The 24837-nt window shown below is 47.4% G+C and overlaps 2 protein-coding genes across 2 annotated transcripts; one reads left to right on the top strand and one right to left on the bottom strand.

Moving 5' to 3' along the window:
• The first annotated feature begins 89 nt into the window (after positions 1-89).
• On the top strand, positions 90-24286 carry LOC120590521 (transmembrane O-methyltransferase homolog). Its single transcript, XM_039848319.1, has 10 exons — positions 90-395; positions 6351-6433; positions 7053-7190; positions 11362-11567; positions 12519-12667; positions 12926-13061; positions 19269-19429; positions 21882-22156; positions 23280-23476; positions 23947-24286. Exons 3-10 carry the CDS (start codon positions 7109-7111, stop codon positions 24265-24267), a joined length of 1527 nt encoding a protein of 508 aa, XP_039704253.1. The 5' UTR covers positions 90-395; positions 6351-6433; positions 7053-7108; the 3' UTR covers positions 24268-24286.
• On the bottom strand, positions 13907-19505 carry LAMTOR1 (late endosomal/lysosomal adaptor, MAPK and MTOR activator 1). The gene is made up of 5 exons (XM_039847939.1): positions 19338-19505; positions 15686-15831; positions 15355-15432; positions 14879-15005; positions 13907-14522 (listed from the first exon to the last, which is right to left on the bottom strand). Exons 1-5 carry the CDS (start codon positions 19377-19379, stop codon positions 14430-14432), a joined length of 486 nt encoding a protein of 161 aa, XP_039703873.1. The 5' UTR covers positions 19380-19505; the 3' UTR covers positions 13907-14429.
• Positions 24287-24837: the final 551 nt, after the last annotated feature.

Raw genomic sequence — 24837 nt, forward strand, 5'->3', positions numbered from 1 at the left:
AGTGCTGGACGCGGGCTCGCGCCAGCTCGGTGAGCGCACAATTAATTTAAACTATGGCCCCGCCCCCTCGCGCCGCCCTCTGATAGGTTCCTGTCGGCTGGTGAGCATGCAAGGGCACGCTTGAGGACCCGGGAAAAGGAAGCGTGAGGGCCACTGGGAAAAAGGAAAGGGTGTCACTACTTCCGGACCTCGGCCTCGACTGGAGGGCAAAGACTACAAGTTCCAGCACATCCGCGGCCTTGGAGCCCCGCCCTTGACGGACGACAGCTCCCGGCAGGCATCGCGCTTACGGCGCCTGGCCTAGATGTAGTGGCGAAGGTAGTTGCCATGGAGTTGCGTTGGGTAACCCTGTGGTAGTGAGTGGGACGCCGAGGCTGGAGGGGCAGCAACTGCGGGTGAGTCGGGAGGGAAAATAGGAAACTCATCTAGGAGACAAGAGCTCTATGGAGAGGGGAGGGGCATTTCCTTTTTCGGGGACCTGAGACCTCTCTCCCCAAAACCCTAACCCCCTTTCACAGTGAACAAGACACAACACCCATATGGGATAGACAGGCCCTGAGAGGAGGGAAAGGCACTGAGATACATACCCATACAAATTGTAGGGTGCTTAAGAGTCTCCCGCATCACAAACATGGGGCCCCCTAATACAAATGCCTCAAATCCCTGACACACCTGGGCTATCTGAAACGCCCTGATGTAGGGTTGGTTTTCCTGATGAACTAAGACCCTCTTCAAGACATGGGAGTAGCATCAGAATAAATCACAGGCCCTAATACTGGAAATGTAAGAAACTATGGGGCTTGCGCTGCCCCTTTCCTCCTAAGCAGGAAGACCTCAGGGTAGAGTCACCTTTTCAGAGTCTCAGCAGGAACTTTCCACACACTTATTAGAGGTCCTGTCCCCAAATTAGTGCTTTTTCCTTATATCTCTTCCATGGTCTGTTTCTCAAAGATTTACAGTTAGAGCTTCACTCCTTTTGCAGTCTTCATGACAGACCTGTTACATTTAGTAAAGCAGCACTTTCACATCCCATGTCTCTTTTGAGCTTTATGAGTCAAAGATATTTAACCCCATTTCACAGATTGTAAAACTGAAACCCAGAGAGGGCAGTCGCTTGTCCAAGGCCACAGACCAAGTCAGTGACAGCTAAGACTAGGCCCCAGTTTGCCAACTTCCAACGAAGTCTCTCACAGCCTCTCTAGCCTAAGTCTTGTTCTGAGAAACAGGAACTGCCCCAGGGAAAAGGAACCTGTATGGCCCACATTGGATTATTTACACTGCAGCCTGAAAGAGTTTCAAATCCTTCCTTGAAAGTTGAATGAGAAAGGAAACTAAAGAGACTGAAAACAATGGGAATCAATCAAATTTAACTAAATTGATCAGAACAGCCTGGCTACCCACGTCTAATGCTGCCATGATTAGCTGGTTTCTGGCTGGCTTCTAGCTGGCCTTGACTCGTCTTCTTACGATGTTAAAGTCCCCCCAGGCTTGGTCCTTGGTCTACTTCCCACCTCACTCTATATCTCTTCTTGGGTATTCTCATCCACATCCACAGCTTCATTTACCACTTGTATGCATACGTACACAAGTGTATCTCTAGCCCAGCCCCAATCTCTAAGCTCCAGATCTATATAGTCAGTTGCCTCTTCAACATCTTCAGAATATATCAAAGACAACTCAAACACTACTTGTTTGCAACTGAACTCATACTATGTATGCCAAGCCTGAATCTCTTTCAGTGTTCTTACCTCTATCCATTACAGAAGCCTAAAACGCAAGAGTTATCCTTAATACCTCTTAAATTTCCCATCCATCAGAAAGTCCTGCCAGCTTTAGTTCTATAGTCCTAAGTACCATCACATCCTTCCTGCCTTCCCTCCCAGCCATTTTGCATACTGCAACCAGAGTAATCCTTCATTTCAAAATTTACCTTGTGGGTTCCTATTGCTCTTAGCAGCAAGCAACATCTCAGCCTGGCTTCTACCCACCTCCCCAGCCTCCAGTCTAACCATACATAGCCCTCCCTTTCTCCCCTCAAGTTATATGACTTTCTTTAAAGTCTTCAAAATTTCCAAGTAATCTCTCACCATAGAGCCTTTGTACATGCTGTTATGTGTGCCTGGAATGTTCATCTTTTCCTCCTGCTATAATTTGTACTTATCCTCAATCTCTTCTATCACTGCTTTAATAAATGTCTTCCCTGACTGCTCAGATCAGGTCAGACCCCTAAGTTGTAGTAACCTCATGTCCCTCTCCTTTACAGTATTATTCACTGTTGCAATTTTTATGTATTTGTTAAGTACCTGCTACTTGCTACCACTGTAGGGATATGAGAAAAACATGGTTCCTGCCCTGGTGGAGTTTATGGACATACAGATAGTAAGCAAATCATCCTAGTGTTATGAGTGCTACCATGGCAGTAAGTATAGGGTGTTTGGGAGCCCGGAAGAGAAATTCCACATCCAAGATTTGGCATAAGGTTCAGCTCCTCAGTAAAGGTGAAACCTGAGCTGAGTCATGAAGTAAAAATTAGCAAAGTAAAAGGAAGAAGAAACTGTATTTCAAGCAGAGAAAGCTGGATGTGCAGAGGCCCAGAAGCAGGTGAGGGAACTTACTTTGAATAATTGCAGTTGACTGCAGAAGTGGAGGGTGAGGCTAACAGATGGGAGTAGAGAAGTGGGCAGGAGCTAGGTTGAATCTTGAGCCTCCCTTTGGCACCTGGAAACAACCTCCAAGAACACATTAGATAATTTGGCAGACTTTTTGTGACATACTTTGATTCCTCTCCCACCTGTAGCCCACAAACAGAAATCCTTCTTAGGCCAGGCCATTAAACCTCCTAGCAGATCACATCTGATTATTCCTCAAAGCTTCCTGTGCCGTCATGTTGCTACTTACCTGAGAGGGCAGGAATAGGCTATCAACAAATCAAATTCCAATTGTTAGTAATTTCCAAAAACTGAAAACAAATTTCCATCAACTTAGGATTGGTTAAATAAATTAAGTAAATAAAGTTAAAGTAACGTACACACAAATTCTATGAGATACTCTACAGCTATTAAAAAGGGTAAGAGTACAATTTGAAAAGAAAAAAGTTAACAAAGGAATAGACAGTATGTGTTTATTTTAAAGTATACATAATTTTATTATGTATGTCTTCGAGGAAATTATATTCCCAAACTGTTACGATTGTTCTTGGAGAGTGAGGTAGAGAGTCAGCTTTTAGTTTCTGCTTGATATACTTCTGTATGTTGTTTGACTTTATTCAGCTATCACATTAACTTTTTAAAGTAAAAAAAGAAAAACAGTAAAAGATACTTCCAATTTGGAAAAGAAAGATTCCAAAACAAGGCAGGTATGCCCCTAACCCTGTCATTCATCAAGTCAGTCAGTATGGACAGATGAGGAAAGTGCTGGGATCTGACTAGCTCCTGGTCATGAGGCAGAGATGCAGCTGGGAAAGACTGAATCCAAAAACACAACCACTGGAATGAGCAAGGCAGTTTAAAGGCTTTGTCAATTCTCTCCAGCAGTCAGGCTCACTATGTGACACCATTGAAGATAACATTCATTTATTACTTTGTTTCTTCTTTCATTTTTCCATTTTTCTAGCAAACCTTTAGTGAATATTCTTTGCCAGGCTCAGTGCAGAGTAGTGGTAGGAAAAGAGAACGAAGTCTGACTTTGATCCCTGACCTCAAGTTTACAGAAAGACAACAGGAAGTAGGTCATAAAGAAATAAGTACAGAGAATACAACTGCTTCAATTTATTGAGCCCCTTCTGCAGGACATACAACAGCTCTTAAGATGGGATTTGTCTCCATCTTAAGAAACAAGCTGTTATAAAATTTTGTTCAAAGTACACTGGGGGCATCTATCAGGTAGCTATTGTATAACAAACCATCCTAAAGTACAGTGGCTTAAAACAATAAGCATTTATTGCTTACAGGTCTCTGAGTCAGCCATATATTTCTTCTGGCTTTGGCTGGACTCATTCATGTGTCTGCATTCAGTCTGTTGGTTGGGTGACTCTCCTGACCTCGACATGGAGTAGGCTGGCTATTAGGCTAGTCTAAGATAGCCTTAGCTGGGATCACTGGCTCTCTTTCACGTATCTCTCACCTGCACATATTTCTCATGTCCCTCCAGTAGGCTAGCCATGTTCTCTTGGCACTGGCAAAGGGCAAGAGGGCAAGCCCCCTTTTAAGCGAGTTTGCTTCATGTTTACCAACATCCCATTAGCCAAAACAAGTCACTTGGCCAAGCCCAGCATCAGAGTGGATGGAACTAAAAGTTATAGGGCAAAAGGGATGGAAACAGGAGACCATAAACAGGGATCAAGGGACCAATGTAACACAAGACACATTGATCAATTTTATCTGAAAAGAAAGTCTTCATTGAAAAAGGCTAACTATTGAAACGTGAGAGTAGTCACTAAGTAGGCAACTGTTTCTTAGAAATGGATGCAAGTTGGTTTGCCACAATCAGTAGAAACCCAGTAGGCCTTTCTGTGCTCATGACAGACAGGGTTCTGTTACTTGTATGTTGGCTTCATCCCTTCTGGTCAGGCACAGGGCAGCAGGCACTCAACAAATGTTTGCGGAATTGAATTGAATATCTAACTGTGAATGAGGTGCGGACTGAAACAGCTGAACCTCAAAGCCAGTTGTGGGAACAAGCAGCTTAGCATCAACATTCCCAAAACAGAAATCTTTGTATTTGGCAGTTTCTCATTCATTCTTCTCACAAACATTTCCCAAGTGCCTGTTGAAAGCCAGGTTCTGTGATAGATGATAAATAAGACATAATACTCACAGCTTGGGCTACTGTTTAAATGGAGAAGACTAATAACCCTTTCCAACTGGCAAATTTATCCAAATACTGAGGGCCCTGTTTTTAATACTAACACAGAAAGAAATGTATCTGGAGCCCGTACTAAATCAGAAGTTTTTTTAGGCACTGCACTGAGGTTCTTTGATGGTCAAGGAGATTAATGGTAAAAATCTGCCCTTTAATTTTTAGCTAAAATTCATGTCAAGTAGTGCAGAACTCTCAAAGGTCTTACTTTGAGAAAGTATCCAATCTTGCTGAAAGGCATCAGGCTTGTTATATTCTCAAGTGGAATTGGCTTCTGTCTAGGTGAGAACACAAGCAAGGTTCCTCTATTTCTACAAAAGAATGTGTTCTTTGTTGTCTTTAGATTTAATATCTACAAGATTCAGATCTCCCTAATCAACAACCCATGCCCACCAGACCAGTCCTGCCTTGACAGAATTCCGCTGTGAAGTGACTCAAGCCCACACTTCATATGTAATTTAAACTGTTGAGACTGCTTTTTGAGAGAAAGCCACTTTTCATTCCTCTAAACTTGTTAAACTCTATCCTTGCATGTTAAATCACCAAAAAAAAAAAAAAAAAAAAATCGAACTAATTTATGCTTAAACAAATACAAACTATCAACTGCATAGCTTTTAAAAGAAATTCCATTTTAAGAACATTCATGAATTTCATTGTCTCTGCATTCAAACTATTTGTTTCTTTGAATCAAATGATGAGAATGACATATCCTAAGGTTTCCCTTTTTGCTTTGGTTGACAGGAATTTCAGAGTTAAATATAAGCCTAGTTTCCTAATTCCCTGGTACTCTCTCTCTCTCCCTTTAATCTGGCATTTAATCTTTCTCTTCCATGTCTGTATTTTCTACATCTGCACTGTATAGTATAATAGCTTCTAGTCACATCTGGCTATTGAGCACTTGACAGGTATAGCTCGTCCAAATTGGGATGTGCTATAAGTGTAAAATATTTCAATTTTTAATACTGATTATATGTTGAATGACATTTTGGATATATTGGGTTAAATAAAATATATTATTAAACTTTGCTGTTTCTTATGACTTTTCTTTTTACTACTAGAAAAATTTAAATTACATATGTGAAAAAATTACATGACTTGCATTTGTGACATTCATTATATTTCTGTTGGACATTTCTGTTCTATAATTATCCTGTTTTGAGTGTTATTGTAAACTACCTAAAATATCTTTGGAAAGCAAGTGAAGTAGAAAATGCAAAGGAGGTAATGGCAGTGGATTGAGTGAGAAAGGGGAGGTTGATTGGGACATATACTTCTTCTTGTCAGTCCATTTGTCTTTTATTCTTTGAGTTACATACATAACCCCTCGGTAGAGTGTGTTTTCAGCTGTTCTTCTCAGGTGAGTAGTGTTCTCATGGCTCTGCCTAGTCTCTTGGAAAAGTTGTTTTACTTGAGCCAACAAATTGGAAAGGATCTGATAGGACAATTCACACCACATTGCAAATGACTGATAACATTGTGTTCACCCCTCTCAGGGGTATTTCCATTTTAACAGGGAACAATCCCTGAACCCAAAGGAATGAATCCCTAATGGTGGCGTTTCAGGCATCAGTGACAGGTGAGTGAGAGTGAGGTAGATTCTGGTTTTATCTGTATATGTTTATATATGTATGATTACCTTCAGGATGTGGCTGAAAGTAGGGTCTTCAGAAGGAAAGGTAATGGGGCTGACAGACAAGATGAGCAGATAAGGGAGGAAATTCCCAGCTAGGTCAGACTGCAAAAGGCTGTCAGACACCAGATCCAGCGCATGCCCTCAGGGGTTTGTTAAGCAACAGAATAGCCCAGTTGATGTCACCAGAGGGTAGGTACCAAGACAGCTTCCATGGTAACTACTGTGGAGTAGCAGAAGGGGCCTCAGAGTAGGATTCAGACTATGATTGCAATCCACAACTGACTCACTGGCTTAACTTCCGGCAAGTGCTTTTACCCTGGGGTCTCAGTTTCTTCATCTGGAAAATAGAAATGGGTGTTATAACTATCAATGAGCTCTATGGGATCTGTGGGTGCTCTGAGAAGTGGGAAGTGCCCTATAAATGCAAGGAATCGTGATTAGTATCTTAAAATAGAAATGCAGCCAGTAGTAGAGAGTAGAAAGGAGGAGTGGAGGGCTATGGGGAAACCTGAGGGCCTATGTCCCTTGTACCCGGAACACCAGTCCTTCTCTGTCCTCCCAGGCTGAACCCGGACTCCCAGGGCCCACGCTTACACCTGACAAATGATGGCCTGAGCTATGAGCAAACAGGACTACATGAACACTTCGGTGCAAGAACCCCCTCTTGACTACTCCTTCCGAAGCATCCACGTGATTCAAGGTCAGCCTACAGAGTTCAGCATAGCAGCAGGCCTGGTGTGGTCTCTAGGGAGAAAACCGTCTTAGAAACTTGAAGAGATTCTTCTCGGATGCTTGCAGATTTTTTGTTGTCTTTTCTGGGAGGAGTAGAAGGTAGGGAGGTGGGAGTAGAAGGGTTTGCCCTTTTTAAAAATTAGCAAATCTGAAAGAAATCAAGGTGCTCTCAGGGTAACTGATCATCTTCAAAAGAAGACAGGCTACAGCAGGCAAGTCAGATGAAAGAAAACTGGGAAGCCAGTCTGTCAGCCAATAGTTTATTCTCCTGTTTTTACCTGGAGAGAGGCAGAAACTAATGAAAGTAAAAACACAGCCTGCTGCAGAGTCCTGGCCAACATGCAGAACTCTATCTCCTCTAAGGACACAAGCCTGTTCTGATCACTGGTGGGGTCTTGTTATTAACAAACTGGCATGTTTCCAGTTTATTTATTGACATTTAAATATCTACTGCAGTCAAATTTATTCTATCATCCACCCACATTTATTGCAAGTTCCAGCACTGTCCACACTAATTCCCATTTTCACTGATGTTTTTGTAACGGGGCAGCTAGTACCTCAAGAGGGAACACAGTGGGCTCTCAGCAATATCATATTCTCAAGGGAATATGCTTCTTCCTAGGGAAGTTCTGCTGTCCCAGGCTTTTGTTATCTGATCTCATAAACTCACAGGTATTTCTGCCCTCACATAGCACAGATTGCATCAACATATCCTAGACCTATTATCTGGTTTTGGTCTTATCTCTTAGGCAATTGGTGGTCACCTTTAAGTTCAGGAAACATGCATATAGTTATCCAGGATACTGGATACTACTTGGGTTTGGGTTTAGGGTACGACACAAGTTGGCATCAGTCAGAATAGTAACTCATGTTCTTTCACGAGCATACACCCACCTACCATGACCTTTATATATTATGTACAACATCATTTCTGATTGATGTAGTCCATGTTTCACAAGGGTTTTAGCTGCAAAAATGGCTACATACAAGATATTTAAGGTGACATAAGGGAAGTATGGCCCCTACCTACCCTGGGAGTTCCCAGCTCTGAGCAGGGAGATGTAGTTAACCCTCTATGGAGTTCTCAGAATAAGGGTAGAGCCAAGCTACTACAACCATGGAGAACCCACAGCAAAAAACAATCGGTACAGATGCCCTGTCCTTTCAGCAGTTCAATATTTATTGAGCACCTATTTATTAAGCACATATGTGTGTGTGTGCGCGCGCGCACGCCAGGCTGCTAAGTGTTGGGAGGGGAAAGGGAGAGGCCCATCTAAGCCCCAAAAAGCCAGTCCCCTCAGGCTCCCCAGAGCTTACAGAACACTTACTTTAAATTGGGGTTAAGGGACAGGGTAGAGTTCAAGGTGTACTTGATACACTATCTGCCATATTAATCAACAGATGGACCATGGAATCTGAAATGGCAGTGACTTTAGAAGGCACCCAGTCTGTACTACCTCCAACCCAGTCCTCTAACTTCTGCTCACAAACATAGTGCAAAGGGAGTCCCCTATCATACACACCTACCAACCCCTTGCGTTATGGAGTAAGGAATGACAAAGAAGTTCTTCATATCATATTAACTCCTGCCCTCTGGGGACACTTCAGAGATATAGACAAAACCACGTTTTCCCTGGGTCTTCTTAGAGCTAGACAACCTCCAGTTCTCTGAGTGTTGATATCTGTGGTTCAGTTTCCAGACTTGCCTAGGCATACTCTGAGCAAGGCAGCTTCGACACTTCTACAGGCAATGCAGTGCTATAGTGGACTCTAAGGGAAGCAATAATGTATAACAGCTTGACACCCTACCCTACCCTCCGTAACAACAGTTTCAGACAGCTTCAAGTTGTAGGCAATGTCATCGCACCAGTAGTTCCTTCTGAGCTTGGGGTCAGCCCAGGCGTGGTGGCATTTCCCAAGCTGCTGTCTCATCAGACTGGATACTAATCCATATCTGGGCTTATTTTTACCTTAACGTTTATTCATCTTTGTCGTTATATTTCAGGGTTCACAGGAGATGTTCAGTCAGGAGATGTTCATTTCGGAGGCAGGATTAGTTTATTCATGAGCTAGGGTGCTCCAGTACCATTCTGCCACCTTCCCCCGACCTCACGCCCCAACTATGGGTTCTGCTCACTCTAGGACTAAGACAGAGAGCCATCTGGTGGATGCTGCCTGACCTGCAGCTCAGGAGGAAAGGAAATTAAATGATGGGTGATGGGTGGAAGAGAGGAAATGTGTCCAGTAAGAGCTGAGAGGAGGGTGAAGACAAGCTGGCCAGACTCAGCAAATACTAAATATTTCCTTCCCGAGAGGCAGCTTTAAACAAGTAACCAAAGGCATAGGGACAACAGGAAAAATATAGTCACCTCACCCAGAGTTGGTGTCTGGTTCTAGCTCTGCCACTGTGAGTTTGGGCACAGCCTATCCTCTCTCTGGACCTCATTTGTCAAAAAAAGAAAAGGGTTTAGGGGGTAATCCATATGGATGAGTTCTAATATCATTCTGTTCTCTATTCTCCTCCACACCTAGACTTTCTGAGGGTGTTGTTTTGCTACCTGATTATAGTCCCATACTTTCTGTTCACCCTTGAACTAACTCCAATCTAGCTTCTGTCCTCAGGCCCTTGATATTTCACTGAAACAGCCCTCACCAAAGTCACCAGAGACTTCTGAGTTGCCAAAATTATTTTCAGTCCTTATCTCCTTAAACTGACTGCTATAAACTATGGATTCCCTGAGAAGCTTTGAAACTATCCTCTCCTGGTTTTCCCTTCCCTTCCCTGATATTCAGTAACCTCTTTAATGGACTCCCTTCCTCTTTGTCCCTCCTCTCTACTCTGTCCTTGAGGAATCTCATGTTTATCAAACTTATACACCCTCTATGCTAATGATTCTCAAGTCTCTGTCTCCTGAGCTTAAGACCTTCATATCCAACTGCCTACTTGGCTTCTGCACCCTTTGTACTTACTACAGGAACCTCAGACATATCAAGGGCAAGTCTGAACTTATCACCTGCCCAACCATGTTGCTCCTTTTCTTAATTCCATCAGTTCATAGATCTGGCATCTACCTAGTCACCCAAACAAGAAATTGGGCAGCACCCTTGAATATTCTACCCTTACATGCAGTCAACCATCAAGTCATGCTGTCCCTCTTGCTTGGATGGTATAAAGGGCCAAATTGGTTTTCTAGTCCCACCCACTCCCTAAAATCCAGACTCCATACTAAAGCTTCAGAGAGATCTTTCTGAAATGAAAGATGTGAGTTATCTCTCTTGCTCTAAAACCTTCCAGTGGCTTCCCAAAACATATAATAAAGTTCAAAATATTCAGCTTAACATTCAAAGCTCTTTGTCTCCTTTTTCCTCCTTGCCCCCTTGTACAGCACAGACATGTGTGCCCATGCTGTTCCACACCTCCATGCCTTTGCTCATGCTTTTCTCACCCTTCTTTGCCTGTTAATGTCTTCTAATCTACTGAGATCCATCCAGCTCAGGCTTCATTCTCCCTGGGAAACTTCTCTGACCTCCAGACTGAGTTAGGAGCCCCTCTTCTATGCTTCCACAACTTAAATGGCCAGTTTGTTTCCAGCTTGACCATATGAGCTCCTCCAAAACACAAACATCTGCTTCATCCCTGCCCTATTACTCCTATAGAGCTTGGCACAGACTGTCTCTCGTTTTGTTCACCATTGTATATCCAATATCTGGCACAGAGTACTAGTTCAATATTAATGGAAGAGAGAACATCAGAGTGTGTTACATTCAAGTGACTTCTATAGGCTCTACTAGTGCATAATTCTGAATTTTGTGTTATCGTCATCTTGGTTCAAGCCCAACACCATCAGGGATGGTGCACAGAGGACCCAATGATATAGTAACATGTGGCCCAAACCAAGAGTTTGGGATGGAAAGTCTTTGGCCTTGTAGTCCAAACTTACTGACTGCTGGGGCCTGTGAGATGGGGGTCTTAAGCTGACAGTGGATAAGAGTCTCACTAGACTCAAGCTTGGGGCTACGGCCCTGCAAGCACTTCCAGCTACAACTTAGGTTGCTTATCCTCCCAGCTCTGTCCTTTCTCATTCCACAGAGCTGAAATGGCAAAGATCATACACCCAGGTCTCACTTTGTTCCCACAGATCTGATCAGCGAGGAGCCAAGGACAGGGCTACGACCACTGAAGCACTCAAAGTCAGGGAAGTCACTGACCCAGTCCCTGTGGCTAAACAACAATGTCCTCAATGAGCTGAGAGACTTCAACCAGGTGATTTCAAAACTGCTGGAGCACCCGGAGAACCTGGCCTGGATCGACCTGTCTTTCAATGACCTGACTTCCATTGACCCTGTGAGTTCCCAGCCCTAGGAGTCATCAGTGTGGGCCTGAAGATACCTTGTCCACACCCCAGCCTTTCTACCTCCCACATCTCATTGAAGAAGTTATGAGGCAGCATGGTACCATATCCAAAGTATACAGCTGTCGGCTCAGACGTAGGTTCAAATACTAGATTTGCCCCTTACCTGTGTGACTTTGGGCAACCCACCTATCCTCTCCAAAACTTCAGCCTCCCTGTCTAAAACATGGAGATAATATACCAACATCATAAAGGTTTTGTGTGGATTTAATGAGAATGCATGAATGCCAATCAGTACATAGGAGACTGAAGTCAAATCATAGCTCTCGTTATTGGGCACCCACTGTGCTTTACTAAGTTCTTTCTGGAAGAGGTGTGTAGTAAAAGTATAGCACTTACTTTCCATGCACTCAGACTCAAGTTTTAAGAAATAAAACTGGTCCTTTCTTGTATAGGATCCCTGTTAGAAAAGGGAGCTAGAGCACAACTTGACAACTGTTCCCCAGGTGTAGTAATCTCAATTTCACTATTTTGAAAGTTCTTATGACTAGCATGATGCTCTGTATCCCTGCCCCTTGCCATGATAGAATCTTAGATCATCAAAGCTGGAAAAGGTCTTCAGTACAGGGGGAAGTAAGGCTCAGAGAGAGGCAGGAAAGCCCAGTCACCTAGCAAACCAGTGGCAGTGCTAGGACCCAGGCCCATATCTCCTGCTCCTCAGGCCCATATCTCCTGCTCCTCAGATCATAGCTCTATGTCAGTGGGATGTCTCTGTGCCCCTTCAAAGATAATTAAAGTAGGTTGGAGTCATCACTATGGCTGGGGAATGGGGCTCGGGAAAGTGAAGGCAAATTGTTTGCCAAACTCTTCTCTGCCCTGAAGTTCGTCCTGAGCTTAAATCCAGAGCCCTGTCCAGCCTGGCTTTCGCTTTCTTTCTCCAACAGGTCCTGGCAACTTTATTCAATCTAAGTGTCCTCTACCTCCATGGCAACAGCATCCAGCGCCTGGGAGAGGTAAATAAGCTGGCTGTCCTCCCTCGGCTCCGGAGCCTGACACTCCACGGTAACCCCATAGAGGAAGAGAAGGGGTATAGGTAAGTGCCCTGCCCTGGAGCTGGGCTTTCCCTGAGGGAAAGGAGGAAGGGAGACAAGAAACCCAGCACCATCCTACCATGCTTGGCCTGAGAAGGGAGTAGACACATTTAGGCATAGTCAGGATAAACTCAGTCTCCCCCAAACTATACTCAAGTCCCTCCATTCCTGCAGTCAGGGGAGATAGCAGCAGCTGGTGGTGCAAGAAGCGGGGGCTGGTGGGGGCGGGGGCTGGCCCCCAGCCCGAGTCTTCCCCACAGGCAATATGTGCTGTGCACCCTGCCCCGTATCACCACGTTCGACTTCAGTGGGATCACCAAAGCAGACCGCACCACAGCTGAAGTGTGGAAACGCATGAACATCAAGCCCAAGAAAGTCCGGATCAAGCAGGATGCAGTCTGAGATTCCCAGGCCCCCAGCCATCCTGAAGGTCTGAGGATGGCCAGTTTGGTTTGACAATAAAGGATTTGAGCTGTTCAACAGATTAGAAGTCACTTGTATCACGGAAAAATACCCCCCAACTCGGGCAATAGCCAGTAGCTCTGGTCTTACTTCACTGAAAGGTAGGCAGTGGAGGGAAAGGACTGTTGCCCTGGGACCTGGGTTCACTGCATGGCCTTGGGAAATTTATCTAAACTCTGGGCCCTTGTTTTACTCTTCAGCTCAGATATCCTGTGATTAGAGTTACTTCACAGAGCACTGAGGTTCTGTGGAGATGCTTCAGAGGCCTCTGTGCTAGGAGGCCAAGAAGACAGGCCATGAGCTCTGAACCCCTCACTTCAATCAGATCAGAGCAGTTCCACTCATGTTTTATATGTTGGGATTCTGCTTGAGATTTAATTTGATAAAAAGAATCTTTTGCTTTAAAACATTGGCTGGCTCACTCCGTATCAGGTACTCTTGGTCTGCCTGCACCACCACCACCAACTCCTCCCAGACTTCTTGGTAATTCCACAAAGCCTGAGGCAGGATACTCAATGACATCTGCCTTAGATTCAAGTCTGTTCAACTTTAACAGTGTTGCCATCACTGGAGAAGGGACAAGCAGTCTTATCCAATTTGAGGTTAGCCCAGGTTGAGACTCAGCTAAGACCTGAGAACCCTGAACCTTTATCTCCTGGACTCCTCTTAGTGCCCCTAGAAGACACCCCTCTCCCCCTCATCATCTCACTGCTCACAGACTTGACTAGCCAGAAGCAAGCAGTAGGGTGGCAGGCAGGACAGAGGGGCTAGAACCAGCACACAGATGAATACATTTCCTTTATCAAGGGAGACAAACCAAAACAAAACCAAAAAAATCCCCAACCATGTAAAAACCCAGGGTATTAGAAATACAAACTCAATTCATCCAAATTCAAGCTCGTCCAGACGCTGGTCACAAATCCTAGTGAGGTGCATATGAGCACCAAGTCAGGGAGAGGGGCACAGGAGTGAGGCCAAGAGAAAGAGTGGGAAGAAGGCCTCCACAGGCCCCCTAGTGATCACCCTCACAGTGGTACCTCCCAGGCCCTATCCTTTTGACCCCCACCCCACCCCTGGCCAGGGCTTTGAAGGCCAGTCCCAAATGGTTCTAACCCTCCCTTGCTCTATCCTCACTTGCTCAGGCTTCTAGCCTCGCTCTTCTCCTCCTCCTCCACATACTTCTCTGTGATTAGTAGCAGGTTAGGGTACTGTGTAAGTCGCACTGAGGCTTGGGGGCCAGGGGAGGCAGGGTGGAGACGGGGTGAAGAGAAGAGAAGAAGAGCTGTTCAAGGACCTCTGTCTTCATGGAATCCCAAACTGTACAACCAGCTCCTCTTTTGCATCCACGCGGATCTGAGAAAGTGCACTGTAGGCATAAGCAGCTATCCTGGAGACCTAAGACAGAGGGACCAGGGAAGAGAGGGACATAGAGAGACAGGTGAGAAGGGAGATCCAGAAACCAAAGGAGGAGGATTGTATGGCCAGAGAGGAGGGAAAATGGAGACAGTAAGCCAAAGAGAAAAGCAGGGATGAGAAAGCCAGAAGGAAAAGAACAAAGGGGAGAAAAAGAGTAAAGGGTGAAGGGAGGGAATGGGGAGGAAATTGAAGAGAGTGAGGTGGAAGTGAGGGGGCCCACAAGCTACCAGGCTAACTCCACTTCTCCACCTCCTTTGAGGCAAAGAGTGTTCACCCTCTGCCACAGCCTGGGTAGTATGTGTGGGTGGGCAGTGGCGGGATGAGGGGCGGCTCACCTGCTGCAAGTCGGAGAAGGGGATGGGCTCACTGGCCAGCACTTGGTGGGGCTGGCTGGTAAGAGACGGCAGTGGCGGCAGCTTCTTCCAATGGGTCAGGCTGCTGCTCAGCACAGCCAGGCGAGTGCTAGCAGAGGGAGGGGTGGGGTGGAGAGTCAGGCCACAGTCTACCCTGCTCTGCCCAGCCCAGTCTAGGCAAGCTTCTCTCAGACCAGAGCAGCAGGGTGATGGGGCCTCAACTCCCCACAAATTCACTCAAGGGCCACCTCTCTTGGCGTCCCACACCCATGAGTGTCATAGGACAAACAGGTTGACATGAACATCTACTGAGGCACCCAAGAAATTTGTGGTCAGTCTCCTGGCCTGCATACAAATGAGTATGGATGCATAATCCAAAAAAGCTAGATTAGGGATGGAGGAGAAGGGAGAGGAAAAGCTCAAGTAGCCTGAGGGACCCAAGTTGGCCAGGTGCTCACCTGTACTGCCTTGCCCGGTCCATGTACTCATGCTGCTCCATACCCTGGGAGTCTGCAGCAGACACATCGATGATGTTGCTTTGGAAAGAAAAAGCAGATAGGACATGACAGGTACTTCCAAGAGGGACTAATAGGACTCATTGCCAGGTACCAACTCCAGGGCTATTGTGACAACAGTGTCCCCACCTGCCCACTGGAGCAGGGCTGGGCCCAGAGGCACCACTCCCCACTTACCTTGTCCCATCCCCCATGTCCTGGGCTGGCTCCCTCTATCCCAGCCTTTAACATGGATGGAGGAGCTCTGTCCCAGGCCTGGTCCTGTGATGCTCACCTGGCTGTTTTGGCAAGAATGGAGGAGAGCAGGGCCTGCTCATCTGTGCGAGCAGAAGGCAGGCTGTGGTAGTTGGGCTCAGCTCCATTGAGGGCTTTGGTAGGGGGGCTGCTAGGGTCCAGCAGCAGCTTCCGTTCCTCTCGGTCCTAAGAGAGGCCATTAGGAAGAAGTGAGCCCTGGGGCCCTTAGCCCAACGTGCCTTTCCTGAGCTCTCCTCTCAGTCCAACTCTAAACTTTAAGAACCAAAAATGTTTTTATTAGGAATATCCCAAGTGCCCGACTGTATGGAATGTAAGATAAGACTCAGGTCCTGCCTCCCTTGGGAGCTCAGCTCGGTGGTCCAGGATCAATAAATGTGGAACCAAGAAGTTGTAGAGGTCCTGAAAAGATGGACAGAGGCACAAAGTAGGTATTCAGTAACAGCAGGGAGCCTCAGAAAATAGTCCAGCACCTTATGAAGAAGACAGGATATTGGAGGCTGGAAGCCAGAAGAGGTGGAAAATACCAAAACAATGGGATCAAGAGGGGAAATTGATGCAAGTCAGGAACTCAAGAATGGCCCTCCTGATCCCCAGACCAGGCCTTCCAGCAAGGCTGTCTATTCCCAGGATAGAGAGGCCCTGTGAAGCCAGACAAGGCTATTGGCTCCAAGGGAAAGCAATGCCAACCTCTCAATAGCCATTCTTCATATTATTTCAGGGCAGAGTCCCAGCCTCAGCCTCTGGGTCACACCGTCCAAGTGTGCTCCTTTCTTGAAGGCAGGTCCCTTCTCCTCTCGGATGTTTACCCTCCTCTCCTTTGATGCTTTCTCTGTATGGGACTCCCAGAACCAAACCTGGTGCACCTGGTGTATCCTGACCTGAAATGAACAGTGGAACTGTTCCCTCCCTTGCCAAGTCACCACATCTCTATTAATGTGGCTTTATTAATGTTCAGCATCCCTGTTACTACTGGCCTACACTGATAATCACAACCCCCAGAACTGACCTGGGGCCAAACAAGATCTCCCTGGTCCTATATAATTCTGTGTGCCTTCTCCTTGTCCTGGGTTAGTCCCTTATTATAATCTACTGCTGTCTTTCTGGACATAAACCTGTCTCGAGCCCATCAGCTGCAAATCCCTGCTGGCTTTGTGTCAGCTGAAAATTGGATAAGGAGACCTGCTGGGTATCTAAACAAGCCATAAAGAGCGAGGGTGGCCAGGACAAAGCCAAGGACAAGGGGCCCGGCCTGGCTAATATAGACACACAAACCCTCAGTGCCGGACCACCAGCTTCCTCAGTGCTCCACTCCAGGCCCATCTCGGTTCTTACCACAGACTTTCTCACTGCAGGCTCCCAGCTCCCCAACTCTCCTTGCAGAGGGCCACTTCCTCCTGCCCAGCCTTATCACATGACTCTTCCTTCTAAATCCTAGATTGCTCAAGTGTCCTCAGTTCCCACAGCATGAAACAGAAGCTGTGGGCTTCTGTCCCATCAACTCCCAACTTTTAGATACACCAACCCCCTCAAAAAAAAAAAAAAAAAAAGGCGAAGTATTAAGAGCTCGAAAGACAAAATGCTTGCCAAAGATTAAGATATACTTTCCCCAGACCCAATTCAGACAGATATTCCTGGCAAGGCAGAGCAGTTTCTCTCCTATCAGCGGTTCTTCAAGAACAGGGTTGTGTTCCTGAGCCCTAGACTCCCAGAAGAGGCCATACTACTCCCATCAGAGTGGACAAATATCATCACCTCACCCTCAAAGAATGAGTGGAACACGGGAAGGTTTTTCAGAGTTTCGCTGTCTACCCTAGTACAGACATATGTGGCCAGCCCATGACTAGCCCTCTAGTCCATGGGCACAGCTGGAAGAGACAGGTTGGCCCAATGGATAGAGCTCATGGTTTGGTATCAAAACACTTTGGCTACAGCACTTCTCAGCTCTGTAACCTTTGCTAAGTCACTTTGCCTCTCTGGACTTTTTCCTCACCTTTAAATAGATATAACCAGTACTTTTATGACAGCTGTATGGCAAGAGTGAAATGAGATAACTATAAAAGTTCTTTGAAAACTGTAATGTGTTGTACATTTCTTTTTGTTATTACAACAAAGGCGCAGAGATGAGAAGAGGAGCCTACCCAAGAGTTCAAAAATGGGCTCTGGGACAGGAAACAAATAAAGGCTGTAGACCAGGTAAGTAAACCTTTGCCACATGAGGCCTCAAATCACCCAGCAATGATCAAGTACTATCTCTGGGGGTTAGAAAGAGAAAGTCCATCAGGGAGAAGGTGGAGACTGAGGAGAGAAGCAAACAGCAATTCCAGCTAGAGGCTGGTATCCTTTCTCAGACAGGCATTAACCCTCTTTGACTCATTCCCCGAAAGAGTCCATATTATGCTTTAAAGGACAACTTCCCACCGGGCCACAGCTTTTGCAGAGGCAGGGATACTGTTTTCTTCTCTAACAGGCTGGAATGAAGTGAAAGGTATCAGCTATGAGGTATGCCTAACATAAAGCAGAAGAAATATGAGTATGTGTTCACTGGGTGTTTGGAGAATTGATGAGGCCCAGGAGCCACCCATGCCTCCCATACAAATGGCATTTTCCCAAGCCTGAGTCCTTAACCCAAAACAGGTTCATGTTAGTCACTGGGGAAAGACTTTCTCCCAAGTACCAGTGATATAACCCATTTCTGTGATCATCTACCCTACCAGACTGTGAGCTACTTGCTAAAATCTTTTTACTGTCTGTGTCTAGTAAGTGTTGAAACGTGGAACCCAGGCACAGAGGCAATCAAAAAGGTGAGGGGACAACAGCTTAAAACTTCATCCTTGAAAAGGTCTCCCCCTCCTCAAGGGAGGTCAGGTGAACAGGGCCAGGATTAAAGTGTGGCAAGAAATGAGAATGCACCAAGAGGAAGAGGGAGAATTTAAAACTGTACAGGTTTCCTCGGTCTAATTCTTGCAAAGGGATCAGATCTACATGCAAATTTCCAGGGCCAGGCTCCCTCTAGCTAGAGGAACCCTTAGGGCCCAGGCAGAGACAGCACTGAGACAGGCCAAACTGAGCTCCCCATCCCATATCTCTTTCCCCCGCAACCAACCCAAGCTAAACCCGATTTGTTGCTTCCCAAACAACTTCTCACACATCCCAATGTCCTCATTCTATTAAATCTTTCTTTCACTGACCAACTCAATTGCCACCAATTTCCAGAGGCCTTCTCTGACCACAGAGCAGCAGAGATCCAACTTCTCCAACCCTAGGGACTGACAGGATATAGATTCCTGATTCATCTCGGGACAAACTCACTCAGAGCCTCAACTTACCCAGCTCTACAATGGATTCACGAAGCCTGCTAATAAAGCACAGGGAGCTGGGAAGGGAGTGCTGAGGATTCTTGAAGCTGTAAATATGAAGGTAGGGGGAGGTGGAAAGTATGAGACCTAGTGAGATCGGTGGCTGCCTGCATACCCCAACGCAGGGACTGTGCAGAGAGAACTGAGGCTTTAACAGTAGAAGCCCGGCCCGGCGTCTCTTTAATCTGTCCCCTCCGGGCCTCCGTACACAGTGAGCCCAGCCGTCCGGTTCCCCCTCTTCTGCAGGCTTTTTTCTGGGACCCATGCCCCAGGGTCTCAGCCCTCATCCCCGAGCCCCGCCCGCCGCGGCCGCACCTGGTCCGAGTCCTCGTTCTCGCTGCTGTAGCAGCACCCCATGGCCGGGGTCGGGCCGGGCGCTCAGACGGCGCCGAGGAGGGACGGCGTCCGTCAGGAGCCCTTCCGGTCACATGACCCGTGGCTGCAATCAGCAGGCAACCACCCGCCCCCACGACTATCCCTTCCCGGAGCCGCTTCGCTGCCGCCGATGCCGCCGAAACCCCGGCTTCCGGGCCCGCCCCCAGCACGTGATCATCTCCAACGAAAGGGAAGGCGCACCCTACGTGACAAGACATGAGACACGTGATGCGAAGAAAGGGAGGGGTGGATCACATGACTTCAGCCTCTTCTCAGTCACAGAACTCTAGTTCTCCACTTCTGGTCATCGAGGATTTGCTGCTACAGCCCCGTGTGGTCGCGTGGCCACAAGGCTACCTTTGTGGGCCAGAGAGCGAACTAATACTAAATGCCGTTATGATATGCTCTCCTAAATGCTGTGCAAGGGGCGAATGGGGTGCATGTGACACATAGGCCCCAGGTGCCCAGCACCAAGTCGAGGTATACATAGAGGGTGTGGATGCCCAACGGAGTTCTTTTTTCTCAGCCTGGACTGGGATCTGAAACTTACTGGAAGTGACCTCCTACATTCCCAAGCCAAAGGGGAGTAGAGTGCAATCCTGGTAGAAGAGATACAGGCCACATCACTGATGTCCTTGCCCTCAGGCATTTCTCTTTAATCCTGCCTTTATGTGGCAGCCACAGTAATCTTATAAAAAGCTCACCAATCCAGAAGACACGGGATGGTTCTTAGAACTATTCTGTGTCTTCCCTTGGACCCTGAATGCAGGTCAAAGTCTATCATTCATCATTCAAAATGTTGCAGATCTTAACACCTACCTCCCACTCTAGGCCTGAGGGTGGGGGGGCTGTTGGAGGGGTTGGAGGAATGCCTCACCAGCCATAGGGAAAAACTCGTGGTTTCCTGATTGACCTCCTGGACTTTGCACATGTGGCCTGGCACACTGTCTCCCCACTGGGGCTACCTGCTGTCTCCAAAACTCAGTAACAGATTCCTTCTCTAACTCCATTCTCTAGGCATCTCCACCTTTCTGTGATTGATCCCTATCCAGCATTGATTCACTTATTGACTCATATTTACTGAGTATCTGCAATGTGTCATATACTGTTCTGAATATGTAGCAGTTCACAAAACAGCCAAGAGTCTATATTCACAGAGCAGCCTTTTAATGATCATATTGTATTATGATCTGTGTTCCTGCATTAGTTTTTTCTACTAACCATGGAGTTCCTGGAGGACAGGGACAGGATCTGATTCATTTGTGACCCAAGCCCTGACACTTGGTTAGAGAAAATCTGAATTTGGAATTAATTTGGAGTAAATTACAATCTCCCTATCACTTTGGCTCACACCATGCCCCATGTCCTGATCCAAGGCGTTGGAAGAGTGGACACAAAACCCAGTAGCTCTATTACTCCTCAAATCAAGACACTGCTGTTCTATAAGTTTTGTGAGGGCTCCTGAAGGGTAGGCAGCTCCAGCTTGTTCCTGGGGCTAGTAACTTGAACTGCAGGTCTCAGGTGACAGCAGCAGCCTCAGCATCAATAATTGAGAGCAGATCCAGCCTGCCTCAGGATTCTCCCCAACCCCACAAGGACTCCCCCTCCTTTCCAATGCTACATTCTTCCCCAAGCAGGAGGCTCTAGCCCAGGTAAGCAGGGCCCTTGAGTGTGGGTTCCCAAGCACATCAGTTCAAACTCATCATCACTCACCTATTCATACCCATTCATATACTACTACTTTCATTTTTAGTCCCCACCACCAGTGGCCTCAAAAGGGTCCACAGCATGAGAAAAGACAGGGCACTATCCCTTATAGCAGGCTGGGGGGGAAGAGGGTGAGCGAGGATAAAATGTGTGTAGTGTGTGTGTGTGGTGTGTATATGCACATGTGAAGGAAATTCTGAGAGAGGAGAGGAGGGGAATGCAGAAGAGTAGAGATAGGATTGGAAAAGAAATATAGAATCAAGGACTCTTCTAACCCCCAGAGAAGAGCAGAGGGCAGGTCCTGAGGCGGGAAGGACATCTCATCCTAACACTTTATGGAGTGTTTTGATTGCCTTTTACTGAGGTAGAGCAGTGACAGTGAGGGGGTTTCTGACTGCACAGCTATGCCCTTTTGCTGCATAGTAATGAGTCAGAGGAGACCAACCAAGCAGATAGTAGGGCAGGAAGAGGATATCTCAGTGGAGAATTGGTGAAAGGGGTCCTGAAGAAGGGTGACAACAGAGATAAGGGGAAACGCATGCAGGGAACAAGGTGAAGATGGGACCAGGAGCCAGAAGTGGGAGAGGTGGTTTGGGGTTGGGTTATGAATTTAGCATGGAGTCCTTGAAAGTACGTGGGATTGGGATCAGACAACCTTGAATTTGAATCCTAGTTCTGCTGCGTGATTCTGGGCAAAAGACAGACTTTCTGAGCATGGTTTGTAATGACAGGCAAATGGCAGATGTGGGATTCCCTCCCTGCCTCCTTCCACCCCAGGGCCCAGGTAGAGACCATGTCTCCTGCTATCGCGCTGGCCTTCCTGCCACTGGTGGTGACATTGCTGGTGCGGTACCGGCACCACTTTCGACTGCTGGTGCGCACAGTCTTGCTGCGGAGCCTCCGAGATTGCCTGTCAGGGCTGCGGATTGAGGAGCGGGCCTTCAGCTATGTCCTCACCCATGCCCTGCCTGGGGACCCCGGTCACATCCTCACCACCCTGGACCACTGGAGCAGCCACTGCGAGTACCTGAGCCACATGGGGCCTGTCAAAGGTCAGTGTTCCCTAGCCTTCTGCTCCGGGAAGCACCCCCAAGATAGTGAAGGAAGAGCTGGTATCTGTCGCTGCCTTACTGGGTGAATTGGGCAGGTTCTTGATACTTGATGGGTCTCCTTTTTCTCATCTGGAAATGAGAGGGCTAGACAAAGTTATTCATTCATCCAGCAAACATTTATTTCTACCTCTTTTGTACCAGGCATGGGCTGGGTGCTGGGGAGGAAGGAGATAGAGGCACAAGGATGAATCAGCCACAGATGCTGGTCTCAAATGGGGCATAATACACAGAGGAATAACCATCTCAGCACAAGACCCAAAACTTTGTAATGATTTGTGTCTGAGTCTTTCCCCCACCTCAGAGGCTCCCATATCTCATTCAGAGCCATCTGCCTAGATTTGTGAGTCCCAGCTTCCAAGCTCCCAGCACAAGCACTTTTAGAATCTTATTTAAAAATTCATCCAATTCCAAGGTTAGAAAGATATCCAATGAAAAAAATAAGAGTTAAGAAATGGTAAGTTCCAGCAAAGTTTTCTCAGCCTGGAAGATGGTCTCTCAGAAGCCAGCTGGTTGTTTTCACCTGGGCCCTCTTTAAGAAAACATTTAAACTGCACCTAGAAGGATTGCTTTTGAGTTGGCCAAAGAGATGAGGATAGGGGTGGGGAAGGGCAAAACCAGCCACATACACAAATGTGGCAGGAAGGAATGAGTCAGAATGGTTGACCCTGGGAACAGTTTGGGATGGCTGTGGTACAGGCTACAGATGGGAAGAACTGAGAGCTGGAAATGGAAAGGTAGGATAGGATCAGGTCTAAGAAAGTCCTGAATGTCAATCCGATGATCCCAAATTCAATCCCAAAGGCCTTTAGAATCATAGGAACCAGGGAATGACAACATCAGATTGTTTGTCAGAAAGATTCCTAGTGGCTGGTGTGAAGACTAGACTGAAGGAGGCAAGCGTGGAGGGCCAGGGGGACCAGTGGGGCAGCTGGGGCTATAGTCCACAGAGATAAGACTCCACCTGGTTGGGGGCTGCTGTAAGGCAGGTGGGCATTTGAGATATCTTTCTATCAAGAGCCTGCATCCATCTCCTGTCTGCTGCAATAGCCATCTCCCTCCCTAGGTCAGATCCTGATACGGCTGGTGGAAGAAAAGGCCCCTACTTGTGTGCTGGAGCTGGGCACCTACTGCGGGTACTCCACACTGCTTATTGCCCGTGCCCTGCCCCCTGGGGGTCGCCTTGTCACCGTAGAGCGGGACCCATGCACTGCAGAGGTGGCTGAAAAACTCATTCGCCTGGCTGGCTTCGATGAGCGCACGGTCAGTCCCTACCTCCCTAACCCTGCTACCCCCTGGGCTTGCCCTGGCCATGCCTCCTCCATGGGGGAATCTCACCTAGGAAAAGGAAGCAGCTCCACTTAGGGAACTGTGATCCTGGAGGGTGCGTGAGCTCCTGTCCTCCTGTTACAAGTTATTTGCATATATTTGCTGCTGAATGACAAAGAAGCAGTTAGGAAAGTCTCTGGAGCTCAGCAAATCTTGGTCCAAACTTTAGTCTGCCTCTTATTAGCTTTGTGACCTTGGGTAAATTCTCTGAATTTCAGCTCCATGGCAGAATAGAAATCACAATACTGATCCTAACTTCTTGGGTTCTGAGGCCAGAGGAAATGTGAGAACACTAGTGGAGACCTAGACCAGGGCCTGGCATAAAGTAAGCCGGATCCTGGTGGGGTGTGGTGTGGGAGAACAAGTCCTCCCACCTGTACCTCCAGCTCTTCCCATCCCCACAGGTGGAACTCATCGTGGGTAGCTCAGAGGAGGTAATCCCACGTCTGCGAACCAAGTACCAGCTGAGCCGAGTAGACTTGGTGCTTCTGGCACACCGGCCCCGATGTTACCTGCGGGACCTGCAGCTGCTGGAAGCCCATGCCCTGCTGCCAGCTGGTGCCACTGTGTTGGCTGACCGTGTGCTCTTCCCTGGTGCACCCCGCTTCCTGCAGTATGCCAAGAGCTGTGGCCGCTACCGCTGCCGCCTCCACCATACTGGCCTCCCTGACTTCCCTGCCATCAAGGATAGCATAGCCCAGCTCACCTACGCAGGGCCTGGATGAGGTCCAGACCCAGGGGTGTTTACAGCTGCCCCACCCCACCCCACTCCCACCCAAGCAAGGACCTCAGAACATCCCTTCTCCCTGCTTATGGCCTGACACATGCTGGGCTCAGAGCTGGGAAGGCTCTCCTTCCACCTCTGCCCCACTCACCTGAGGCGTCAAGTTCTGTCAGGCTGCTTGGTTCCCACTGGTCTCCCCGTGCTTCTCCCCCCAACCCGAGAGCGAGCCATAGACTGACAGGTGAGAGGTCTGAGCTCTCACCTCCAGCTCTCTGATTTGCTGGGTAACTCCAGAGGAGTTCTTGCCCTGCTCTGAGACTTAATCCACTCTCTTAACATCAAGGAAGTTGGCTGAGAGAATTCTAGGGGCATCCTAGCTTTGGGCCTCAGAAAGCCTGCCCTCCCCACCCCTTGCCATTGAAGGTGGGAGCAAAGGAAACAGTAAACTCTGAGTTAGAGCCCCTGCAGGAATGGCTGGTGCAAGCTGAGCCAGAGGAAATAACAATGGAGGCTGGGCCCAGGCCTTCCACCTGGCTTTCCCTAGCCCTGGCCCACATAGTCAGGTAGGTTT

The sequence above is a fragment of the Pteropus medius genome, unplaced genomic scaffold, assembly GCF_902729225.1.
Source record: "Pteropus medius unplaced genomic scaffold, Ma_sr-lr_union100, whole genome shotgun sequence".
Lineage (NCBI taxonomy): Eukaryota > Metazoa > Chordata > Mammalia > Chiroptera > Pteropodidae > Pteropus > Pteropus medius.

Coding starts and splice junctions, on each gene's coding strand:
- LOC120590521 (XM_039848319.1), top strand. CDS start 7,109: ATGAGCAAACAGGACTACATGAACACTTCGGTGCAAGAACCCCCTCTT. Junction 11,568..12,518: donor ACCTGACTTCCATTGACCCT/GTGAGTTCCCAG, acceptor TTTCTCCAACAG/GTCCTGGCAACTTTATTCAA. Junction 23,477..23,946: donor CTGGCTTCGATGAGCGCACG/GTCAGTCCCTAC, acceptor CCATCCCCACAG/GTGGAACTCATCGTGGGTAG.
- LAMTOR1 (XM_039847939.1), bottom strand. CDS start 19,379: ATGGGGTGCTGCTACAGCAGCGAGAACGAGGACTCGGACCAG. Junction 15,832..19,337: donor AGAACGAGGACTCGGACCAG/GTGCGGCCGCGG, acceptor GGCCTCTCTTAG/GACCGAGAGGAACGGAAGCT. Junction 14,523..14,878: donor CCTTCTCCGACTTGCAGCAG/GTGAGCCGCCCC, acceptor CCTCTGTCTTAG/GTCTCCAGGATAGCTGCTTA.